Raw genomic sequence first — 23392 nt, forward strand, 5'->3', positions numbered from 1 at the left:
CAACTGTATCAAATGCTGCACTGAGATCCAGTAAAACTAGGACTGACATTTTTCCACTGTCTGTATTCAGACATATGTCATTAAACACTTTGGTCAGAGCGGTTTCAGTGCTGTGGTTCTGTCTAAAACCTAACTGGAAGGCATCGTAGCAATTATTCTGTTTTAAGAAGTAACTGAGCTGTTGAGAAACTGCTTTTTCAATGATCTTACTTAAAAATGGGAGATTTGAGATCGGCCTGTAGTTGTTCATTTCTGTCTTGTCAAGATTGTTCTTTTTCAGTATAGGTTTGATTACAGCAGTTTTTAGTGATTCTGGAAACACACCTGAAATAAAGAAAAGTTGACTCTAAAGTCTTTGAGACCTTTTTGAAAAAACTTGTTGGCAGGACATCTAAACAGCAGGAGGAGGAGTTCAGCTGACCTAAGATGTCCTCCAGGTCTTTGCTGTTAATAGGTTGAAACTGTTTCATGGTGTTTAAACAGTTTTTTGGTGGACACAGTACATATCCTGGATCTGCTGTTGATGTACCAATTGCTTGTTTAATTTTTTGGATTTTTTCTGTGAAGAATTTGGCAAAGTCATTGCAGGCCATGGTCGAATGAAGTTCAGCTGCCACTGACACAGGAGGGTTTGTTAGCCTGTCGACTGTAGAAAATAAGACCCGAGCATTATGGCTGTTTTTAGTGATGATGTCAGAGAAGTAGGACCTCCTTGCATTCCTCAGTTGTAAATTATAATTGTGAAGTTTCTCTTTATAAATGTCATAATGAACCTGGAGATTTGTTTTTCTCCATCTGCGCTCAGCTTTCCTACACTCTCTTTTTTCATTTTTCACCAGTGTGGAGTTTCTCCATGGAGACTTTTTCCTTCCAGAGATAACCTTCACCTTAATGGGAGCAATAGTGTCCATTACATTTAACATTTTTGCATTAAAGCTATTGACGAGCTCATTGACTGACCCTCTGGACAGGTGAGGTGTTAATGGGAAGACCTGGTTAAAAATTGCACTACTGTGTTCAGTTATACACCGTTTTGTGATCACTGTTGTTGATATATTTGTGTGGGCTGAGATTTTACTTTCAAAGAAAACACAGTAATGATCAGACACGCCCACATCAGACACAGTAACCTTTGAAATGCTCAGGCCTTTGGAGATCAGTAGGTCAAGAGTGTGTCCTCTATTATGTGTGGCCTCTGTTACATGCTGAGTCAGCCCAAAGTTGCCCAGAGTGTTACTCAGGTCTTTAGTCCCTTTGTCCTGAGGGTTGTCCACATGAATGTTAAAATCCCCAGCAATAATTACACAGTCAAAATCAACACAGATCACAGACAGCAGTTCACTGAGGTCATTAAAAAAAGTCTGTGCAGTATGTGGGAGGCCTGTAAACATTAAGAAACACAACTTTGGATGGGGCCTTCAGCTGTAAAGCCACATATTCAAAAGACTGAAAACTTCCAGGAGATAGCTGCTTACATTGAAATGATTCATTAAATAAGACAGCAACCCCTCCTCCTCTCCTGCTCACCCTGGCCTCACTGATAAAACTGTAGTTAGGAGGGGTCGTCTCGATGAGAACAGCTACACTGTTACTTTGGTCCAACCAAGTTTCAGTTAAAAACATAAAATCAAGGCTGTGCTCAGTGATTAAATCATTAATTAAAAATGTTTTCCCAGCTAAAGATCTAACGTTTAATAAAGCCAACTTAAGTGTTTTAGAGGTATTACTTGTCCCCTCGTGTTTGGGAGCAGTCTGTGGCACACAAGGTATGTTTACTATGTTTAAAGATCTTTTAGAGTGCAGCTCTCTGTGTTTTGACCAGGCCACATGTCTCCTGTCACCTAAAAGTACAGAAATTTTAAAACCTTCTAGTAAACAGGGTCCCAGCTTCTCCTGGGAAAAGTCACCACTGCCATAATCCTCACAGCCCGGACCCTCCACACATCACACATCAGACTGCGGAGACAGGGCATGAAGAGGAACTAAGGGGGGCGAGGCTGGGCAATGTGACTTCGATTGCTCTGTTGAGGGTGGGGCTCGATGGCGAACCTTTGGCCGCTCTGGTGGGGGGTTTATGGGGGACAAAAAGGGATTGGGACGGGGGTAGATCTGAGCCCAGCATTGACCCGCTCCATCATCTCCTCAGTGAATTTCAGGTGTGGGGAGGAGGGAGAAAGGGAGGGGGAGGAGGGTGATGGCCTGTCAGGGGTTTGGGGGACTGGGGAAGGTCGTGGTCCCTTGTCCTGGTCGTTGGTGTTGTTGAGAGAGTTGGAGGCAAATAGGGACCCCTCTTCTTGCCTTAGATGTCTCTCCTTTCTGAGGCTCTTCCTGGGTGGGGGCAAATGGAGCTCCTCCTCAAGGTTTCTGCTGGGCTTTGTCTGTTCTTGGAGTACTGTTTGTTCCTCTTTATGAGATAACTCCTCGTTTATCTCAGCCTTGGCACCAAGCACAGATGGATGACGTATGGAATAAAACAAGTTGGAGGTGAACAGTTTCACCCCTGACTTGTTAAAATTAAATCCATTTGCTTTAAACAGATGCCTGCGTTCCCAAAAAATATTAAAGTTGTCGATAAAATGCACTGAGTGGTCAGCACATGCTGATATAAGCCATTTATTCAGTGTAAACAACCTGCTGAATCTCTCGTCTCCTCCTCTGACCGGCGGTACAGGTCCACTGATGAATACAGCTGCATTCAGAGAGTTTACAGTATTTAATAATCCAATAAAGTCCCGTTTCAGAACCTCCGACTGTTGTTTGGACACATCGTTTGACCCTGTATGCAGAACAATGTTTGTCACAGTTGGATATTCATCTGCAATTTGAAGAATTCTCTCCTTCAGGTTGTTGACCATATCCTTAGGAAAGCAGAGGACTTTAGTGTTCTTACCGCACATCCTTTGTACATCCTTTACGGCAGAGTCACCCACAATCAGAGTTTCAGGCCTAGCCTTTAGCTTTCCCTGTGGTCTTTTGCTATTCAACAGATTTTCAGACCTTACTTCGCTGCTTTTAGATGGATGGTTGTCCGATATAGATCCAGGGTCCTTTGATAGTGGAGCAAATCTGTTCTGCAGTTTCACATTCAGTTGTTTTGGAGGTTTGTTGTTATTCTTCCTATTCACGGTTGTCCAGTCCTGTTTCCTCCCGTATACAGGGGTAGAAGAGCTTCTCTGTCTCGTAGGAAGTGAAAGCCAGTCGGTTTCAGAGATTTCAGCTCGCTGTGCCCTGCCTGTGGTACGTCCTCCCCATTCCAGGAGACATGATTTATGTCTTGGTTTTGCACCAAGACAGTCCAAGGGGGGATTATTACTTGAGGATTTATAATAATGCACAGAGTCTACTTTCTTGGTCATGTTATCTGTGCTCCTTAGCTGTGTACTAGCTTGCTCATCGCCATTGTTTTGAATCAAAGGCAAGGTTGTTTCATTTCCACACAGTCCATTTACCTCCACGTTTACTTCTAAGCGATGAATTTTTGTCTCCAGTACTGCAATCTTCTGCAGGAGGCTGTGGTAGTCATCTGTGGAGAGGGAAGGCATCTTGTTGCTAGTTAGCCTAGCGGTTAGCCCCTTTCCAGGCTATTGAGGCTGCTCGGTGCCCAGACGCTGTAATCAGGCTTCAGCTGTGTCTAGGCCACAGACACACGGAGCGCTGAGGATAAGGTAACTATAAAAATGTTGCTGTTTCTGTTAAGAACACTTTAGTCCTAATGATCTATGAGTGTCCAGAAGCTATCGCAGGTAAGCTCATAAGGAAAAAAGGGAAAAAATCAGCATAAAAATCAATAAAATCAATAAAAGAAGCAAAGCATTAAAGAGCAAAGAGATGAAGCGTCCACACTCACAAAAGGGGAGGAGAAAAAAAATATAGGGGTCAAAACAAACCATATTTGATATTTCTGGAACAGTACCAGGAAACACTCCTGAAAAAAGTATGTATGTGTATGTCTGTCTATCTGCTATATTTCTTCAGTGTGTCAATTTGTTCTCATCCTGGTTTTTGTTTTTCAGTTCAAGTGTAGCAATGTCTTTCAGCTTGCCATTATTTTGCGTTTTCTTACTTTATGGGGTGTTCCCTTTGAATTTAACCGCTTGCAATAAAATATTTTTAGAGAAGAATATAAAAGACTTTAAAGACAATGAAAAACATAGTTGAGTCAAAACTATCTAAAATGATCCAAAATGTACTTGTGCTCTGACCTGTGGATATGCAGCCCCAGACACAGGGAAGACGGTGGGCCGGGGGACATGCTGCAGAGGGTGCCCTAGGAATTGGGGCGTGCAGACGGTGGGGAGATGGGCCTGGATAGTGGTGTATGGGTGGAGGCCCGGGGTGTGGGGGTGAGCCATAGCCTGGCCAGGCATAGCGTGGGATTGGTAAATGGTGGACCCTACAGAGATAACTGGTACGACAGCGGCTGCAGTGACGGAAGCTGTGACTGTTGCTACCCCTGGAGACTCCATGTTGACTCCACTGTCAAGAACACCACAGTTAGACTCTGGGGGCCTCCTGCCCGAACCGCCGTTTGCCCCACATCGGCCGGATGTTTCCCGTTGTTGGCTTGATCCTCCACCTACTGACTGCTCATACAACCAGTACCACTGGTGAGCCACCTCAAACAGAACCTCGGGGTAGACACCTCCACCCTTAGCTGCTTCCTCTACTGCCATGCAGGCCTTCTCCAGCATGACATTATCCTAGAGGAAAACAGGACAGAGAGGAAGTGAGATGAGGAAGCAAAACGTTTAATGAATGAAATTTAAATTTACATGGGCTATGTAATATTGCTGCTTTGGTTTAAGGTTATGGCAGTGTGCCATAAGCCACTTTCACAGTAATGTTCCTCATAACTCAGATATTCCCACACACCAGATATTTTATGTGCAGGATTTGACAGTACATCACAAGACACATAAACCATGAAGTAACATTTTTTGTTGAATTTCAGGTTATATTTGATAGTTACTTTGATAATTAGAGAAACCACAACATAAATCCAAAAAGATGTATTATCACTGACTGCTAAGGAAACAACATTGAAACTGACTTGAATTGCACCTCTACAAACAAATTTGGGACATTGCAAAATGTAAACAAAAACAGAAGGCAATGATTTTTGAAATCATAATGCTAACAAGCTAGCATTAACATTTTGAGCCTAGCTACAATTAATATTGAATATAAATTCCAGTACTGAATATATTGCATAGTGTTAAACAATCCTGCCACATCATTTGTTCACTTTGATATTTGATAACTTTCATTTCTATCAAACAATACGACATCCTTTTGTTCAATAGACACGATCCAGTTCATATCATATTGCTGATAAAGTGCTTTGAGTGCTCTGAGAGAATAGAAAAGTACTGCATAAGAATCTGTCCATTTAGCATCTACCACATCACTCCACCATGATAAAATGACCGCAAACAAGAAGTATGGCAAAGGAAAGGAATAGTTAATGACCCCATAGGGTAAAACATACTCTTTCACTGGTGGAGGGAATGACATGGCATGGGCACGTATGCCTGTCTGTTGAACTGGCTTACTTGTGTTTAATGATGATATGAGTACTGATAGAAGGATCAGGATAAATTCTGAAGGGTACAGGGATATATGCTTCTTATTTCTACACTGTTTTCTCAAACCAACATTCACACACATTCATACTCCGATGGATGCTTCAGAGAGCAACTTGGCAATGCACAACAATATTTGGCAATGCAGACTGAGGGAACCACCAACTTCATCAGCCAATGATGTGCTCCACCTCCTCAGCTACAGCCACCCCAGGGAAAAAAAAAAATCAGCGTTGCTGATTTCTGTGAGTGTACTCAGTGTTTTTGCTGCTATCCTCCTGTCACTTTTGCAGAGATGAACTCTTAAACATTGGACAGTCATGTCTATATTTTTTTCCCCCTGGTTTTCATTGACGATGACTCATCAAACTATGTCAGCACGCCTCACTCCCATCTATACACCTGGTGAACATCCGATCACGGGCAAATAAAATGAGTGAACTTGTAAAAAACTCCTCTGCCTCTGCTCTTCGGATGCCAGACTTCAGGGGTTTTTTCCCAGTGGACTAAAGCGTGGAGCTCTCAGGAAAAACAAGAGGTGGTGGAATCTGCTTCTAAATCAGTAAAGGCTAGTGTGCAGTCACACTCTGAGGAAAGTGACGTAGCCCTCACCTGGAGTCTTTCTTTATGAACTACAAACCTTTTTATTTACAGAGGGAATTCTCTTCATTCATTGTGGTCGGTGTTTACATCCCACCACAAGCCTGTGTGTCAGAGGCTCAAAATCAGCTTGTTGACCAGATAGCCAACAAGGAGAGAAAAAACATCTTGCCTGAGCATTATTTCTAGGGATTTTTACAGTGAAAACCTCACCCATGAACTTCCAAAATGCAGACAACAGATTAAGTGTTCCACCAGGGATGCTAAACTACTAGATCACCCTCTGTGCTGTTCCCTGTGCAGCTCATGGACTCTCTGATCACTGTCTGCTTCACCTTATAGCTACTTACAGAAAGAACGTCTAAGTCTGAGATTAAAACCACGAAGAAATGGACTAAGGAGTCAAAGGAGGAATTACATGTAAGAAAATGTGAAAAATAATAAAAAATAAAGAAAAACCATTAAATGGTCTAAAGATGGCGGTCTAGAAATGGTTGCAATTTCTAATCACTTAATGCAATGCAATTAATGAAAATCAAATTAAAGTTAAAAAACAATTCTATAATTGTCTAAACTAGTTATGGATCTCTAGTCATGTTAATCAGTATAATCTGTCCCTTTTAAATAAAATAAACAAGTTATAACAGTTAGAATTAGTAACAGTCTAACCAGTGTTGGGACTAATGCGTTATTAAGTAACGCGTTACAGTAACTACGTTATTATTGTGGTAACGAGCACGGTAACTAGTTATTATGCCAAAATCAGGAACGCGTTAGTCGTTACTGGGATTTAGATAGGGTCGTTACTCGTTACTTCGTGTGGTGGCTATCGCGGAGCTTCCACAGATTCAGTAACATTAGCAAGTGGTGGAGGCCAGCAGGTGGATGAAGGAAAGGGGACGCAGAAGGAAAAGAGACCCGAGGCAGCCGCCGGTCCAAGTGTGAACTGAACTTCAGGTAAGAAGTTATGACCTGCAGTCTCTCTGGGTCAGATATGAACCAAGTTTAGGTGGAGTTTATTTTCGTTATTCGGACTTTTTCCGTACTGCGTGCTAGCTAGCATGACGGAGTTTCTATACAGCTGGGTGGTGCTATGATGTTAATGATGTTGCACTTTATTTTGCTCATAAGTTATTAGAGTTGCCAACCGTCCCGTCTGGTATTCAGAGAAAATATTACGCGTTTCTTATTGAGGTGAAAATGAACAGTTTGTCCCGTAATTCAGCTGCAATGAAAAAGGCACAAAGCTGCAGTTATTCTGTGTTTATGCTGCACAGCTGCCTCTTCTTCTCTCATTCTCCCCCCTCCCTCTCCTGTTTCTACTTCAATCATGAAAACTGATCAATGATCAGCTGATCGGCTTTTCTCTCTTGTTTGTTTATCGCTCACTTTGTGCCAGAAAGAGGAAACCAGCGGATGTCGCGCTAAACAACAGCAGCACGTTTAAGCTTGATCAGCTATTGTTAGAATTTATTTAATATTAATTTCTAGTATCAGCTGATGTTTGCTGGAGCCACAGCTGTAAAGCTGCTGGTCATGATATGGTTTGGTTATCTGGTGAGAGGGAAACATGAAGATGAAACCAGGAGATGTCCTTACTGAATCATCAGAGCTGAACAGGTGATGGAGAAACAGGTTTACCTTTTAGGTGACATGAATGAGTTGAAGGGAAGTTATGAACTGTTTCTGAGAGACAAATAACACCAGGGTCCTTTTTTAGGTAGCTGACAGCTGGTAACTGTGCAGGGGCGGGTCTAGCAAAGTGTTGCCAGGGGGCAGGTAGGGCATTAACAGGGAGAGGGGGGCACAAGGAAATACTTTTCTTTCTTATTCTCATTTAAAATGTCTCACTTTTAAAAAATAATTATCTGAATCTTACAACAAACGATTGATAGATTGATGCATATATACCATCAGAACAGTGAACATCACTGTCACAACAGCGTTTGTTTTCATTCAAAGTCTTTATGATTTTTCCTATAATGGTGGGCCGGTCTCTAGTCAAAATGTCCGGGCCAATTTTCTGTCCCAGTCCAGCCCTGTATGCAGCTCATCTGCAGTCTGGTGTTACCTACATCTTCCTATTCAGAAGGCAGAATTTCCGAGTTCTGAGTACAATCAAAAGCACCACGACTGCAGTTTTTGTGTTGGATGTAAAAGGCGCACATGACTCTGTGACGTAGCCTAGAATCATGGCAGCAGTCAATGACGGTCCAGGCGTGGGATTTCTCTCGTGGAAATATGCACATTATCTTTTCCTTTCTATTGGTAGGTGGCACAGTGCACTTGTGGCAAGTAAGCAAGCTAGAAGACTGCAAAGTTATGGAAGAAACACATTAACAAGAGAATTCTGAGTAAAACCAAAGTTACTTTCCCTAGTAACTAGTTACTTTGAAAGTAACGAGTAACTTGAAGTAACTGAGTTACTTTTGAGAGAAGTAACTAGTAATGTAACTAAGTTACTATTTTAAAGTAACTTACCCAACACTGAGTCTAACTTATAATCTTGCCAGTCTGTTTACTAGACATGCCTTAAACCTTTAGTGGAAAGTTACTGTGCAAACCCCCTCCCATAGTACCTGCTCTTTACACTGCACCAAAGCTCTTTGGATTTCATTAGGATTGAGGGCATGAGCATGAGGCAAGCAGCTCAAGGCCAGCTCTGCTGCTGCCCGAACCATGTTGGGGTCCCTTGCTCGCGATGCTCGGTCCGCAAGGGATGCCACCTCTGGAGGGGTCAGGTGACCATCCCAACATTCCACCAAAATGTTGAGCGCAGCACTGCCGATTTCCATGGCTTGGCCTGAAAACAAAAAAAGGACACAGGAGGAAAAGTAAGTGACTAACGTGGGCCATTAAACGTGGGCCATTATCTTTTTCCTTCAGCCACACTTCTGCTCACCCGTGATCCAGGACACGTGGGAGGAATAGGTCCTGGACAACCAGTTAGGTGAAACGAAATTGTGGAGGCCAAGAGCATACAGGCCAATCTCAAAGGCACATAGGTGCAGGTTTCTATGTGGACCTTGGTGCCCCCCACTGGCTGAGGGCTGAGTGAAAATGGAGGTGGAGGAGTTTCCTCCAGCTTTGATCAGCACAGTCTTAGCCAGTTCAAAGTAAAAGTGAGCTGCTGCTTCTGAGGGCTGATTGGGGACATGGGGGGCATGACACTCAGGACGTCGTCCTTTGTACCTAAACAAAGAATTTATGAAAAATTAATTAATATTAATTAAAATAGATACACAAACTGTGGATTTCCACTATGTAACCAAAGCTCTTTACTTCTTTAATTTTATTTTGTAGTAGTATTAAATAGTATTAAATCTATCGGGCAGTATGAGTTTTTTGATCCCGTTAGGTCCATCAATGTGTACATTAAACAAATATGTAAGACTGCTGTTTTGCATTTGCGCAATAACACTCAAGAACTAGTTTATCCCTCCCTGAAAAGTTTACAGTTGATCCAAAATTCTGTAGTGAGAGTACTGACAGGAATTAGAAACAGAGAGCATAATTATGGCTTCATTGGCTCCCTATTCAATCCAGAATCAAATTTAAAATGCTTCTCCTCGTATACAAGGTCTTGAATAATATGAGACCAATATTATCTTAAAGACCTCATACTATCGCATACCCTCAAAAGAGCGTTTACTTTTCAGATTAGACTTAAAACTTTCCTTTTTGCTAAAGCATATAGTTAGGGCTGGATCAGGTGAGCCTTAGTCCTTTAGTTATGCTGCAATAGGCCTAGGCTGCTGGGGGCTTCCCATGATGCACTGGGCATTTCTTGTGTTTAATCATTAGTTATTATTAATCTCTGACTCTCCTCCACATGTTGTCCAGTCTTCCTCCCCTTATTTCTAACTGGCAGGCAGCTGAACATCCATTTCTCTGTATTATCTGTCTACCTTAGAATATAAAGTGCCTTGAGTCAACTTTTGCTGTGATTTGGCACTATATAAATAAAACTGGATTGAATTTAATAATAATTTGATCCAAAAATGTCAAATTTGGGTTTCTTGACAGCCACCATAACTCACTAAGACCAGTTCTAATGAGGTTTCAGTGAACAGTACATAGACCAACTGGAGGGCTAAATGCATCCCTCGGGTCTTGTGTCAGGTCCTTTCTGGACCTCTCTTTTTCTTATTTCTTATGGATTATCCTTCTGTAGATATTTTTTAGGCCTCCCACATCTTCTTTTGTGCACCAACTTTCCTCAATTAAAAAAACATAAACAAACAAAGAAACAAAAAAACAAAACAAAACAAAAACAAAACAAAACACCCCCACTGCCCAGCATGACTACACATGCAGAGTTTTTGCCTGATAGCTTGTTGGGAATCATTTTATTGGTGCTTTTCAGAGATTCAACTAAAGAAATGCAAAGCTTTAGTTATCTTTTGCATACATCTCATACTCAGTATGCACCCAATATAAACATGTGTAAGTTTACCTGCTTGTGTCCGTGCTCTTGGCTCTGGCCCCACCTCCTGCTCTGCGAGAGCCACTGGAGGAGGAGGAGCCTAAAGAATCAGATGATGAACTACTGATGCTGTCGCTGTCCTGACCCCGCCCCCAAGACGCTGCTGCCCAGCCGCTCCGCATTGGCCGCCGACTGAGAGTAGGAGAACTGTCTGAGGTGGTCTCTGGAGCACTGCTATCAATACTCGCCATACCTGTCGAAAAAAAATCAACATCCAGTCCTGTTTGATGTGTATGTATACACATATGAATATATACATACATATACATATATATACACATATACATATACATATATATTAGGGGTGCAACGATACTCGTATCGATATTGAACCGTTCGATACAGTGCTTTCGGTTCGGTACGCATATGTATCGAACAAAATTTTAATTTATTTATCAACTTTTCTTCTGACGATGCTGTCTGTGTTGAGCGCTCAGTGGATCTGTGCTCGACTACTCCGCCTAGGCTGCACTGTCGAGCGCAGATCCACTGAGCGCAGCGCAAGCTAGCAAGACAGAAGCTAAGCTCGTTGCAACATGGCAACTGCCTCAACGCTACCCAAACCTCCCCCACCCTCATTCAGATCTGGCGTTTGGAACTATCTTGGTTTTCATGTGAAGCATGACCCTGATGGTAAGCGTGCCATGGACTAAAGTAAAACAGTATGTCAGATGTGCCACGCAATGCTCAATTGATGGGAACTAGTGCGTTAGCGCAGTTAGCTTGTTAACGTGTTGATGCCGTCCAGCCCCACGCACGGGGCGATCCGCGGTAGCTCGTTAATGGAGATTTGCCGCGTTGTGGTGTTAATGTCATTTTAATGAGATTAAACGCTGACAGTAGAGCAGGGCAATATGGCCAAAAATATTTATCACGATATATATTTGAAAATTTGCGATAACGATATAACTGACGATATAATTGATGCGAGACAACTCCACAACATTACTAGCGCAAAAAGACAACCTTCCATTTATTTTCACTTAAACAAGAAGCTGGTTTTTATGTACATTAAAGCTTTATAAAAATGTAACAGTGCAAATGCAAATTCCTTGCTGAAAGTTTAACCAAAAGGCATTTCCTGAGCATAACCATGTATAATATCCACTGAAGTTAAAAAGAGGTGCTTTGCAACATTAAACTGCAGTGTGCAGTACGTATTTTTCGGACCATAAGGTGCACAGGACTACAAGGCACATTCAAATCAAAATCAAATCAAATCACTTTTATTGTCACATCACATGTGCAGGTACATTGGTACAGCACATGTGAGTGAAATTCTTGTGTGCGAGCTTCACAAGCAACAGAGTTGTGCAAAATACAATAATGTAAACAAGCAAAATACAAGAATGGCTACATCTGAAACTAATAAATATATGTACAATATATAATAGTATATGCATTTCTGGATGTGTATACTAAATATTTTTCTACGTGTGTGTGTGTGTGTGTGTACACATATTTTACAAATTAAATAGAGTAAACAATAAATAAAATATATAAAATAAATAAAATAAAATATACAGAGTGAGACATGTGCAAAACAGTGGCATTACTGTACAGTATGGAGTGCATAATGTTAAAGTTCCAGTAGTGAAGCTGAGGTGTCTATGAAGTGTTCAGCAGTCTGATGGCCTGATGGAAAAAGCTGTCTCTCAGTCTGCTGGTACGGGACCGGATGCTGCAGAACCTCCTTCCTGATGGAAGTAGTCTGAACAGTTTATGGCTGGGGTGACTGGAGTCCTTGATGATCCTCCCCGCTTTCCTCAGGCAGCGCTTCCTGTAGATGTCTTGGAGGGAGGGAAGCTCACCTCCAATTATCCGTTCAGAGCACCGCACTACTCGCTGGAGAGCTTTGCAGTTGTAGGTGGTGCTGTTGCCATACCAGGTGGTGATGCATCCAGTGAGGATGCTCTCAATGGCACAGTGATAGAAGGTCCTGAGGATGCGGGGGCTCATGCCGAATCTTTTCAGTCTCCTGAGAAAGAAGAGGCGCTGCTGCGCCTTCTTCACTGTTTTGTTTGTGTGTACTGACCACGTAAGATCCTCAGCCAGGTGTACGCCAAGGAACCGGAAGCTGCTCACTCTCTCCACAGCAGCGCCGTTGATGGTGATGGGGGTGTGTACTTCTCTGCACCTCCGGAAGTCCACTATCAACTCCTTTGTCTTTGCGACGTTGAGGGTGAGATGGTTGTCTTGACACCAGTGGGTCAGGGCGCTGACCTCCTCCCTGTAAGCCGTCTCATCACCATTGGTGATAAGACCCACCACTGTAGTGTCGTCCGCAAACTTCACAATGATGTTGGAGTTGTTAGTGGCTGTGCAGTCGTAGGTGTAGAGTGAGTACAGGAGAGGGCTCAGTACACACCCCTGTGGAGCACCAGTGTTCAGTGTGACGGGGGATGAGGTGATGCTGCCCAGTCTGACCACTTGGCGTCTGTCAGACAGGAAGCTAAGGATCCAGCTGCAGAGGGAGCTGCTCAGTCCTAGATCCTGCAGTTTCCTGTCCAGCTTCGAGGGAACGATGGTATTGAATGCTGAGCTGTAATCTACAAACAGCATCCTCACATACGTGTCTCTCTTCTCCAGGTGTGACAGGGCAGTGTGTAGTGTCAGGGCTATGGCATCATCAGTGGACCTGTTGTGGCGGTATGCGAACTGTAGAGGGTCCAGTGAGTCGGGTAGTGCAGAGCAGATGAAGTCCCTGACCAGCTTCTCGAAGCATTTGCTTACGATGGGGGTCAGGGCTACAGGTCGCCAGTCGTTCAATGAGGAGATGGTGGAGGATTTGGGTACAGGGACGATGGTGGCCATTTTGAAGCAGGCTGGGACTACAGACAGAGAGAGGGAAAGGTTGAAGATGTGCGTGAACACTCCAGCCAGCTGAGCCGCGCATGACTTGAGGACGCGGCCGGGAATCCCGTCCGGACCAGTAGCTTTGCGTGCGTTCACCTTCCTGAAGCACCTCCGCACATCCTCCTCAGACACAGTGTGCGCACTGACGTCATCCGCGGTGCGCACACTGTCCGGTCTCATGGTGTTCGCTGTGTCGAATCTAGCGTAGAATACGTTTAGATCCTCACACAGAGAGGCCGTGGTCTGCGGTGTGCTGGTTTTCCCTCTAAAGTCTGTGATCGTGTTTAGTCCCTGCCACATACTCCGAGGGTTGTCAAACTGTTGCTCCACCCTGTCCCTGTACTCACGTTTGGCTGCTTTGATCGTCTTCCGGAGTTGGTAATGTGCGTGTTTGTAGTCCGATGTGTTCGCGGAGGCAAAAGCGGTGTTCCGTGCCGCCAGTGCCGCGCGAACATCTCTGTTAATCCAGGGTTTTTGATTTGGGAAGGATTTAACTGTTCTGGATGGGACGACATCTTCCACGCATTTCCTGATAAATCCGCAGACTGAGTCTGTGTATTCATCAATGTCCCTAGCAGCCACGTGAAACATTTCCCAGTCCGCGTGATCAAAACAGTCCCGCAGCGCAGACTCCGATTGGTCCGTCCAACAGTGCACCGCCCTCCGGATTGGGCTTTGTACGCATCCCGGAAAGAGGTGTAGCAGTGAAACATTAAGCGAAACAAAGCAGTCAGATAAATCAAACTTTATTAAACTCATTCTTCTTGCTTCCTCCACTTTTGTACCATTGATTCATTAATGTTGAATTCTCTGGCAGCTGCTCTATTCCCATGTTGTTGCAGTATATTAATGACTGACCTCGTATTGTGGATGGATTATCTCAGTTGTTCTCCTGACTGAAGTTTGGTCCGTTTACAGCATCCTGCCATGCGATTGCATTTGTCTCTAACCATGAGGAACCTTCACGTTAACTTTTATAAGTGGAAAAGCGTTAGTGTTCGTCCTCCAGCTTCACTGTTTATGTTATGCTAACATAGCTGTGTCGCTAGCGATCACGTAGCACATCATTATATACCAGCTAGCCCAACTTCAGTAACCCTACAAACGTCACTGCTGTTTAGTTTCCTGTCTTCATTTATGTTGGAAGTGATAACAGAGCTGTACGTTTGATTTTTTTCAGAAATATCAGTCAGAACATGCAATATCATGCTTAGGTAACTAGCGAAACTAGCGAGCTAACTTCCGCTAGCTTCCTGCTAACTTCTAACTCCGTTAAATGTAATACATTTTGTTTTCATGGATGCCTGGAAGTTAAACTTCATAGTTACACCTGGTAAAGCAGCAATGCTGATCGTTTTATTAAAGATGAAAGAATTTAGACAGTTTTTAACTCTCAGTGATGCTGCAGTGTTGTTTGACCTGAAGAATACGGAGTTTAGGACCCAGATTACTCCCAGATTTAAGAGCATCTTAGTCCGACAAATACGACAATAATGACGGCCGCTTGTATGTTCTGCAAAAAAATGTGCTTTGTCGTGTATCTGATGGACAAACACCAAACCAGTTCCACATCACTGAAGTTGCACCATTTTTACAAACCAATTCTGGTTCATCTGTTTCACTCAACAATCGGCCATGTGCGTATGAAAACAAAGGCACTGCGCATGCGCGTTTTACTCATATTCTATCGCGATATTTCATTTTCCTATCGTTGCCTAACATTATACCGGTATTACCGTGAACGGTATAATATGGCCCAGCCCTAGCTGACAGCACTAGTGGGAACACAACGAATATGACTGCACATTTATGCCGACATCATCCTAGTGCAAAGACAAGTGGAAGCAGACAAAAACAACAAGCACGCATGCTACAAACTTTACCCGAGTCATTTAGACAGCCGTTAGCACAGGATTCTCCTTATGGGGACCTGATATGTTTAGTATGCTGCTGAGAATATAGCCCAGAAGAAGCGGATAGTATAGCTTTTATTTTGGAAAGAGCCATTTCTCTGTAATAAACTCTCTTTTCCAAAGATGAGTGATTTCTCGATCATCGATTTATTTTTTTTTTATTATTTTGTTGTTTCAGCAACATTAAATTTAAAAACTGTACTTTTGAGTTAAAATATATATTTATAATTTTAATAAATGACAAATTAAAAAGGCATGACCATTTTTTTTATATCGAAAAAATATCGAACCGTGACACCAAAGTATCGAACCGTGAATTTTGTGTATCGTTGCACCCCTAATATATATACACATACACACACATATATAAATAACATAAGAGTGTGGAGTATTTCAGTAAGGTTTAAGGCCTGAAAAAAGTACCACTTATACATATTAAATAGGCCAATAATCAAAAGTACCCATCTCATAAAGCAACATTTTTTCCGAACAAATGAAAGCAGTATTCGGCGTAAAAAAGTATAGATAATAATAGCAGTCTTAATATTAGTAACACTGTACCAGTGTGTTTTTTCTTCTGCCGTACAGGTGAGCCCCAGCAGCGTTGACTATATCCACAGCGTGCCCCCAGTGCCAACCGACTGGGCACTGTGGCCTCCTTAAATGAAGCGATGTCATTCTGCTGGTCACTTGAAGATGAAGGCCCATCTGAAAAAGCGAGGACAGATCATGAGATCTCTTTACACACACATGCACGCGCACACAGCCGGGGAGCAGTTGAACATTTTGATGTGGTAGAAGCAGAAAAAGGTTTTTAGCAAGTTTAGGACAGCAAACAGCCACAGATCTCCATTCCCCACCACACACTCTCATTCACTCTGACACATGGTCCTGAGTAACACTCATCCTTCAGGAAACTCAAACCTGACTGTGTACAACATCCAAATGCCACTACTGAACTCCACTGAAGTCTTTTGTACTACACTCAAGCCACCTTGTAACTACACAGCCTCATTTTTACTGTGTGCACTTTATTATACAGTGTGCTTTTTATTCCTTTTGTTATTTAGATTTCAGTCTTTCTGTTCCGTTATTCATATTTAGACTTTGTTATGTATACCATGGTTTATGTTATTTATATTACTGTTTTGTTATCCATATTTCTTGGGTAGTAGTCGGGTGGAGCACCCACAGATTTGTTGTATATGTACAATGACAAAGGGCTATTCTATTCCATTCTATTCTAAGTTTGCCAAGGACCAAATTATGATGCTAAGATGACTGGGTTAGAACATCTCCAAAACTGCAGCTCTTGTGGGGTGTTCCTGGTCTGCAGTGGTCAGAACCTATCAGAAGTGGTCCAAGGAAGGAACAGTGGTGGACTAGCAACCAGCGACCTAACTGCTGAAAGAGTTTGCTGGTTCTGACCGTACACAGACAAGTAAGTATGTACTGGTCTGTGTGTGTGTGTGTGTGTGTGTGTGTGTGTGTGTGTGTGTGTGTGTGTGTGTGTGTGAAATGCATGCAGCACTTGTTTACAGCTTTTATACTTTTTTTTTTAATATAGTTATAGTGAACATGCGGAAAAACCTAAAACAAGTGGATGTTTGTGCCTGGAGAATGACAAGAACACAAAGGTGGAAACCAAGAGACGTGGTAATGGGGTTCTTACCATGCTCCCTGGTCTCAGCGGCACTCTCCCCTGCTGTGTTATTTGGCACTGGGTTCAGATCAGCCTGAGGAGCCACCCCCTCTCCGCCAAGTGTCAGAGCAGAGGAAGAGCTTGAGGATGAAGCCACCAAAGTAGATGCTGAGGAAGATGACGTAGCATGTTTGGAGACCACTCCTGTGGCCCCACCCACTCCACTGTGGCTGGAGGATGTATGTTTGGATGGACTACGCTGACTGCCAGCTGCTGGCTTGCTTGAGTAGAAGGAGCTTAGAGTTTGGGGCTTGTGGGTCTGACTCTCTCTGTCCAATAGCTTATCCAATATCTGAGCATGGAGGGTGGACAGGAAAGAGAGAACACATTGATACAGAGAGTAAGAAAACACTTACACTTACACCCTACAACAGAAATCCACATGAGCAACATGAAATACCAAAGTGTGGAAATCAGAAAAATCTTAGATGGGTGCGTTCAATCAATGTGCTTGGTTAAAGCACATCTTTACATACTTCTATCTAGTTGTGTGAACATTATCTGGTGATAGTCACAATTTACTCCAAGGAAAATCCTTACCTACCTTATACAAGTAGAACCTTGTAATGGCCTGGACTGATTCTTATTTAGCACTTTTCTACTTTTCTGGAGTACTACAAGCGCTCTATACAACATGCCAGATTCACCCATTCACACAAGCACTGTCTGCCATTTAAGTACTACCATTAGCAACTTGGGGTTAATATCTTGCTCCGGATATTTGGCATGCAGACTAAGGGGAGCCAGGGATTGAACCACCACCATTTAGATCAGTGACCTGGTCTAGCTCCTGAGCCAATGTTATTGTACCCAAAAAAGATGTACATCTAACATTCTTTGTACTAATTAATTGCCTAATATCATTATCAGAGAAAGAAAGAAGAGATGAAAATTCTTTTGATGAGTGTCGAAGGGTATCAGACACCTGAGAATGGAAATATCCTGTTAAACTTGTTAGCAAAGTAATCAAACATCAGACTCAATGTAAGAACACAACTGTCTGACCATCTATAGCTCTCCTCCATGGGTCAAAGGAGCTTGCAAAGAAAAGCGTCTGGACTTCTTTAAAGATGGCAGAGAGTTGGTGTCGTAAACCCCCGCCTCTGTTCAAAGATGGTCGCTCACAGTGGACATAGATGCTTCTTTCACTCCTCTTTCAAACCGTCTGTCCTCTCTGCACTGTACAGCATACACCACATTGTTAAGAATGTGGTGTATGCTGTACAGTGCAGCGAGGAATGCCCAGACCTCTACATCGGAGAGAGCAAACAGCCACTTCACAAGCGCATGGCACAACACAGAAGAGCCACCTCCACAGGACAAGACTCAGCAGTCCATCTGCATCTTAAGGATAAAGGTCACTCTTTCGAGGATGCCAATGTTCACATTTTGGACAGAGAGGACAGATGTTAACCAACCAGATGCATGTTAACCTGTGCCAGTGTTTACCGGACTCAGACAAGCAAAGTGAAGCTTTCCTTCACTGTGCAAGAAATAGACATGAATGTGTTTCAGAGAGCAGCTCCTGTGTGAAAGGCCTGTATTACGTGCTTAAAAGTACTCACTCACTTTTTTACACAATTTGAGCAATTAGTATTTTGCCTAAGGAAACTTGGACGTTCAGACAGAAGGAGCTGGGGATCGAACCACTCACCTTTTAATTAGTATAGTTTTTTCCAGTTACATCCAGTTACTGGTCAATGAATTACTTTGCACTATTTTCTTTCTTTGTTTTAAAAAAAATGTATTAAATGAATAAACTGGCCTGTTACAGTCAAATTCTGTGACTGTAACAGGTGTAGAATTGATATGCGGTTGGACGGGACATCTTCTGTACATGTTCTGAAATACTATAATGTAGCTGTTACCTTCTTGAGCTTGCTCTGGTCGTCCTTATAGGTGATCATGAGAGCCAGGGCCAGGTCACCCTTCACTCGTCTAGTTCCTTCACATAGCAGAGGATGCTCTGCCTCGCTGACTGTGGTTTTCATACCTGCAGTCACAGAGGGTGGACACAAAACAAAGGTTACAATTGAACATTTGTGAGAAACAGTGAGCAGGAAAACAAGTAGTGAGGATGGAGAAGAAGATACTGATAAACACTGAGAGGAACGAAACCAATCAATTGGTGAATAAATTTACCAAGTGCAGCAACAGCAGCCTCAAAACCCAGCTCCTCATCTCCAGGCATCTCATTGTTGCGGTTGCGGCTTGGTGGACGGGAACCCGTTGGAGACACAACTGCACAAAACAGTATGGAGAAAAGTGAAAGGGACATAAATTCAGTCAATCTCCCTTAAAATTCCTCAGTCTGTTCCAAAAAAGACAATATGAGCTTCTTCATTCATTCAACACAAAGCTTCAACGTTCAGTACACTACAAATAAAGCTGGTGGCCAAGAGATATTCACTTTCATATTACATAGTTAAAGGCAATTTAACAGAATACTTAGAATTCTTTAGTCTTGTATTATTTATTTTTATTTTATTGTATTTGAATCAAGTTAAAAATCCTGTTTAAGCGATTAACAATTTCCCATCATTTCTGTGTCCATCGCAACTGTCAAATAAAAGCAAAAAAAGCTGAATACATATAATAAAACTAAAACCTTAGTATAAGGATTTGATTGAGACTTTTAAGAAAATATCTGATGATCTTTGGGCAAGCAGCCATGAGACAATGGCATGGTTGTGTTTACATCCTAAACACATATGACAAGAAAACTAGAATTGCTTTGACTATTTCAAGTGAAACACATGAAAACCACCATTAAAATAAAGATTACCGGTGCATACCTGGGGTACACAGTACATCGAAGATGAAGCTGGCCAACATGAGAGGTAGCACAGGTCTGTAATCACAAAAGTTTCCATCCCGGAGCTGCTCTGCTCGCTCTCTGATGGCGGACATCTCTATCAGACCCAGAGGGATCTTCTTCAACAGAGCAACCACCTCTGACTCCTGGTAGGCCAGCTTCACCTGATTAGTCCAGACACATACAATATGCATATGATACATTTACATAAATATATATCCCTTTTGTTTTAAAAGCTAAACTTTGTAAGTTAATTTGGTCCTAATGTTGATGAGAATTTTTCCCCAAAACAAGCTCTGAGTACAAGATCCATAGAGGCTGGGGTCTATCACACCAGGCAAGACCCCAGGTGCAGGCTGTGTAAAGATGCCCCTGACACAATCAAGCACATAACAGCAGGGTGAAAGATGCTAGCAGGCAGGGCATACATGGAACGCCATAACCAAGTGGTGTAGCATAGTGTACAGGAACATCTGTGCTGAGTATAACCTGGAAGTCCCGAGGTCAAAATGGGAGATGCCCCCAAGGGTGGTGGAGAATGACCGAGCTAAGATCCTGTGGGACTTCCAGATACAGACGGACAAAATGGTGGTGGCTAACCAACCGGACATAGTGGTGGTAGACAAACAGAAGAAGACGGCCGTAGTGATCGATGTAGTGGTCCCGAATGACAGCAACATCAGGAAGAAGGAACACGAGAAGCTGGAGAAATACCAAGGGCTCAGAGAAGAGCTCGAGAGGATGTGGAGGGTGAAGGTAACGGTGGTCCCCGTGGTAATTGGAGTACTCGGTGCGGTGACTCCCAAGCTAGGCGAGTGGCTCCAGCAGATCCCGGGAACAACATCGGAGATCTCTGTCAAGAAGAGCGCAGTCCTGGGAACAGCTAAGATACTGCGCAGGATCCTCAAGCTCCCAGGCCTCTGGTAGAGGACCCGAGCTTGAAGGATAAACCGCCCACAGGGGCGAGATGGGAATTCTAGTGGTGCTAGTTTCAATTATTATGCAAATGTGCTGTTTATAAGGCTGGAAACCTGCAGTCAGCTGAGACTGAAGAAGTCACTTGGATGAGTGACGAAACGTTTCTCCCACTGAAAAGCTACGTCCAGATGAACACAATCAACTTTTGGGCACTTTGATTCAGTACTTTACATAACCATGATTTCTCTCTCTTTACCCACAGTTAAGCATACTGTATATGACTAAAATCACATTAACAGTACAATGTCTTATATTATAATTATTGACAAATAAAATAATATTTTCGAAGTTGTGGCGAGCGCAGTACATTTTGCTGTGGTCTGCTGGAGGCGTGGCACTGGAGCTGGTGACACCAACTGACTGAATAATGTCAAGAAGGTTGGCAATGTCAAGTAGCTGCAGACTGCACGTTTGAAGCTGTGGTAGAAAGGATGTCACTGAACACTGTCATTTGTCACCTATAATCCTGACTACCCTCTGCTGCCAGAGGAGCACCCTCTCTAACAGACTGATTCAACTCCACGAACAAGGTGGCCAGACAGAGCAGGTCTGTCAGACCATATATTACCCTATATGTTACAATCTCTGGCAGTTATCAACCAGATATCATTTTATTATGACTATGAGTATTATTGCATCCTGATGTAAAAAAAACAAACAAACCCAAATTTGGGAAAACTGCAATATTTTGCATTGAACACTTGTAAACCAAATTCTACAACCTGCCAATTCATTCAACTTTTAAGATGTTTTGTAGGTTAAGTGCAAGATAAAAGAATAAGGCTAAGGTAAATGAACTGCTGCATATAGGACTGTTGTACTCTACTGGAGCACTTTCATTAAGTTTTAATTTTAAATTTTTGTTCAACGAAAATGTGCTTTCCATCCAACACTGACACATATTCACACTTTGATGAACACATTGGGAGCAACTTGTGTGTGTTGTGAGTAAGTAAGAGAGAGAGAGAGAGAATAACACCTCTAGAGCTTTGGTAGATGCTGGTGGTCTCTGGAGTTCCAGTGAGAACATGCCAGTGTTGAAGGCCAGATTATGGAGTTCCAGTCGCTCACTGAGAACTGTCAGGAGGAAGGCAGCTTTTGACAGTGTCTTAGTGGCTACCTGTGTCTGGCGGGTGGTTGACACCTTGCTCTTCTTTCCCTAAATCCAACAAACAGGCAATGACAGTAATTTTAGGATGATGATTGATGAGATTGGAAGGCAGACAGTGTATCAGAGGATGAGATGAGCTATCTAACATAGGAGAATGTGTTTCAGGGTAATGGGCACTGGGACTGTGTCTACCTTAGTCTGTGGCTGCTCCACTTTCAAATCTGGAGGGTTGGCCAAAAGGTCTCTAGCCAGCTCCACAGCCAGCCTGCATGCCTCGTTACTGTACCCATGTGCATGGAGGGCTTCAGCACATGCAAACAGCACCTGTACAGAAGAGTAGATTGATGACCTTTAGAGGAGCTTACACTGAAATCCTGGAGAATATATTAACAATAACCATAGCTACTACCAGCTGTTTTTAGTGTATGTTAAGGAAGCTCACAGTAATGAAGAAACACCCACATAATTTCCACTATGAACAATTTCAGTTATTTGGAAATTTCAAACACATATTTTATTGACAAAAGATCATGTTTAACATGAGACATTTTACCATTTAATGAAAAATAGCAGTTAATTTTTATGAGATGAGATGATGATGAGATAGCCTTTATTTGTCAGTTGCAGGTCTTTTGCCCACAACCGAGATGACAGACCTTGCCGAAACATCGAAATGTGTAACACAAAAGGATAATACAGGAATGCACAGATATCAACACACCATAACACAATAAACACAGACAGCAACATGGGAAAGAGTTCCAGTGTGTACATCTGATCTGGGACCGCTGCAATCTTTCGACTGCGTCTCCAACTGACCCGATGTCCACATGTTCAAGGTTCTAGGTTCTATATTTGTCACATGCATACACACAGTGAAATGTAGCCTGACACGCTCCTCTACATGTGCAAAAATTGTGTGTGTGTGTGTGTGGGGGGGGGGGGGGGGGGGTGTAGAGGAAGAACATACATATATACATACACATATACGTATGTATATATATATATATATATATATATATATATATATATATATATATATATATGTATGTATGTTATTGTTAATATACACAAATATATATATATGTATATATGTGTATATTAACAATAACATACATATATATATATATATATATATATATATATATATATATATATATATATATATATACATATATATATATATATATATATATAGACATACACATACACACATATATATACACACACCCAGCACACCCCTGCGGGCGGTTTATCCTTCAAGCTCGGGTCCTCTACCAGAGGCCTGGGAGCTTGAGGGTCCTGCGCAGTATCTTAGCTGTTCCCAGGACTGCGCTCTTCTGGACAGA

General features: G+C 42.6%; 1 protein-coding gene across 3 annotated transcripts in view; it reads right to left on the reverse strand.

The window, feature by feature from the left end:
• The window catches only part of zswim8 (zinc finger, SWIM-type containing 8), a 64944-nt gene that overhangs the window by 14413 nt on the left and 27139 nt on the right, over positions 1-23392 (reverse strand). For all 3 annotated transcript variants that reach the window (XM_026189499.2, XM_080287703.1, XM_080287702.1), the window contains 11 exons: positions 22236-22367; positions 21912-22091; positions 19935-20118; positions 19282-19380; positions 19008-19132; positions 17110-17431; positions 15999-16145; positions 10639-10861; positions 9085-9374; positions 8762-8985; positions 4203-4700 (listed from right to left, as the gene is read on the reverse strand). In XM_026189499.2, the coding sequence (XP_026045284.2) occupies positions 4203-4700; positions 8762-8985; positions 9085-9374; positions 10639-10861; positions 15999-16145; positions 17110-17431; positions 19008-19132; positions 19282-19380; positions 19935-20118; positions 21912-22091; positions 22236-22367 (2424 nt within the window). The remainder of the gene's footprint in view (positions 1-4202; positions 4701-8761; positions 8986-9084; positions 9375-10638; positions 10862-15998; positions 16146-17109; positions 17432-19007; positions 19133-19281; positions 19381-19934; positions 20119-21911; positions 22092-22235; positions 22368-23392) is intronic.

The sequence above is a fragment of the Astatotilapia calliptera genome, chromosome 13, assembly GCF_964374335.1.
Source record: "Astatotilapia calliptera chromosome 13, fAstCal68.1, whole genome shotgun sequence".
In the NCBI taxonomy this organism is placed as follows: Eukaryota; Metazoa; Chordata; class Actinopteri; order Cichliformes; family Cichlidae; genus Astatotilapia; species Astatotilapia calliptera.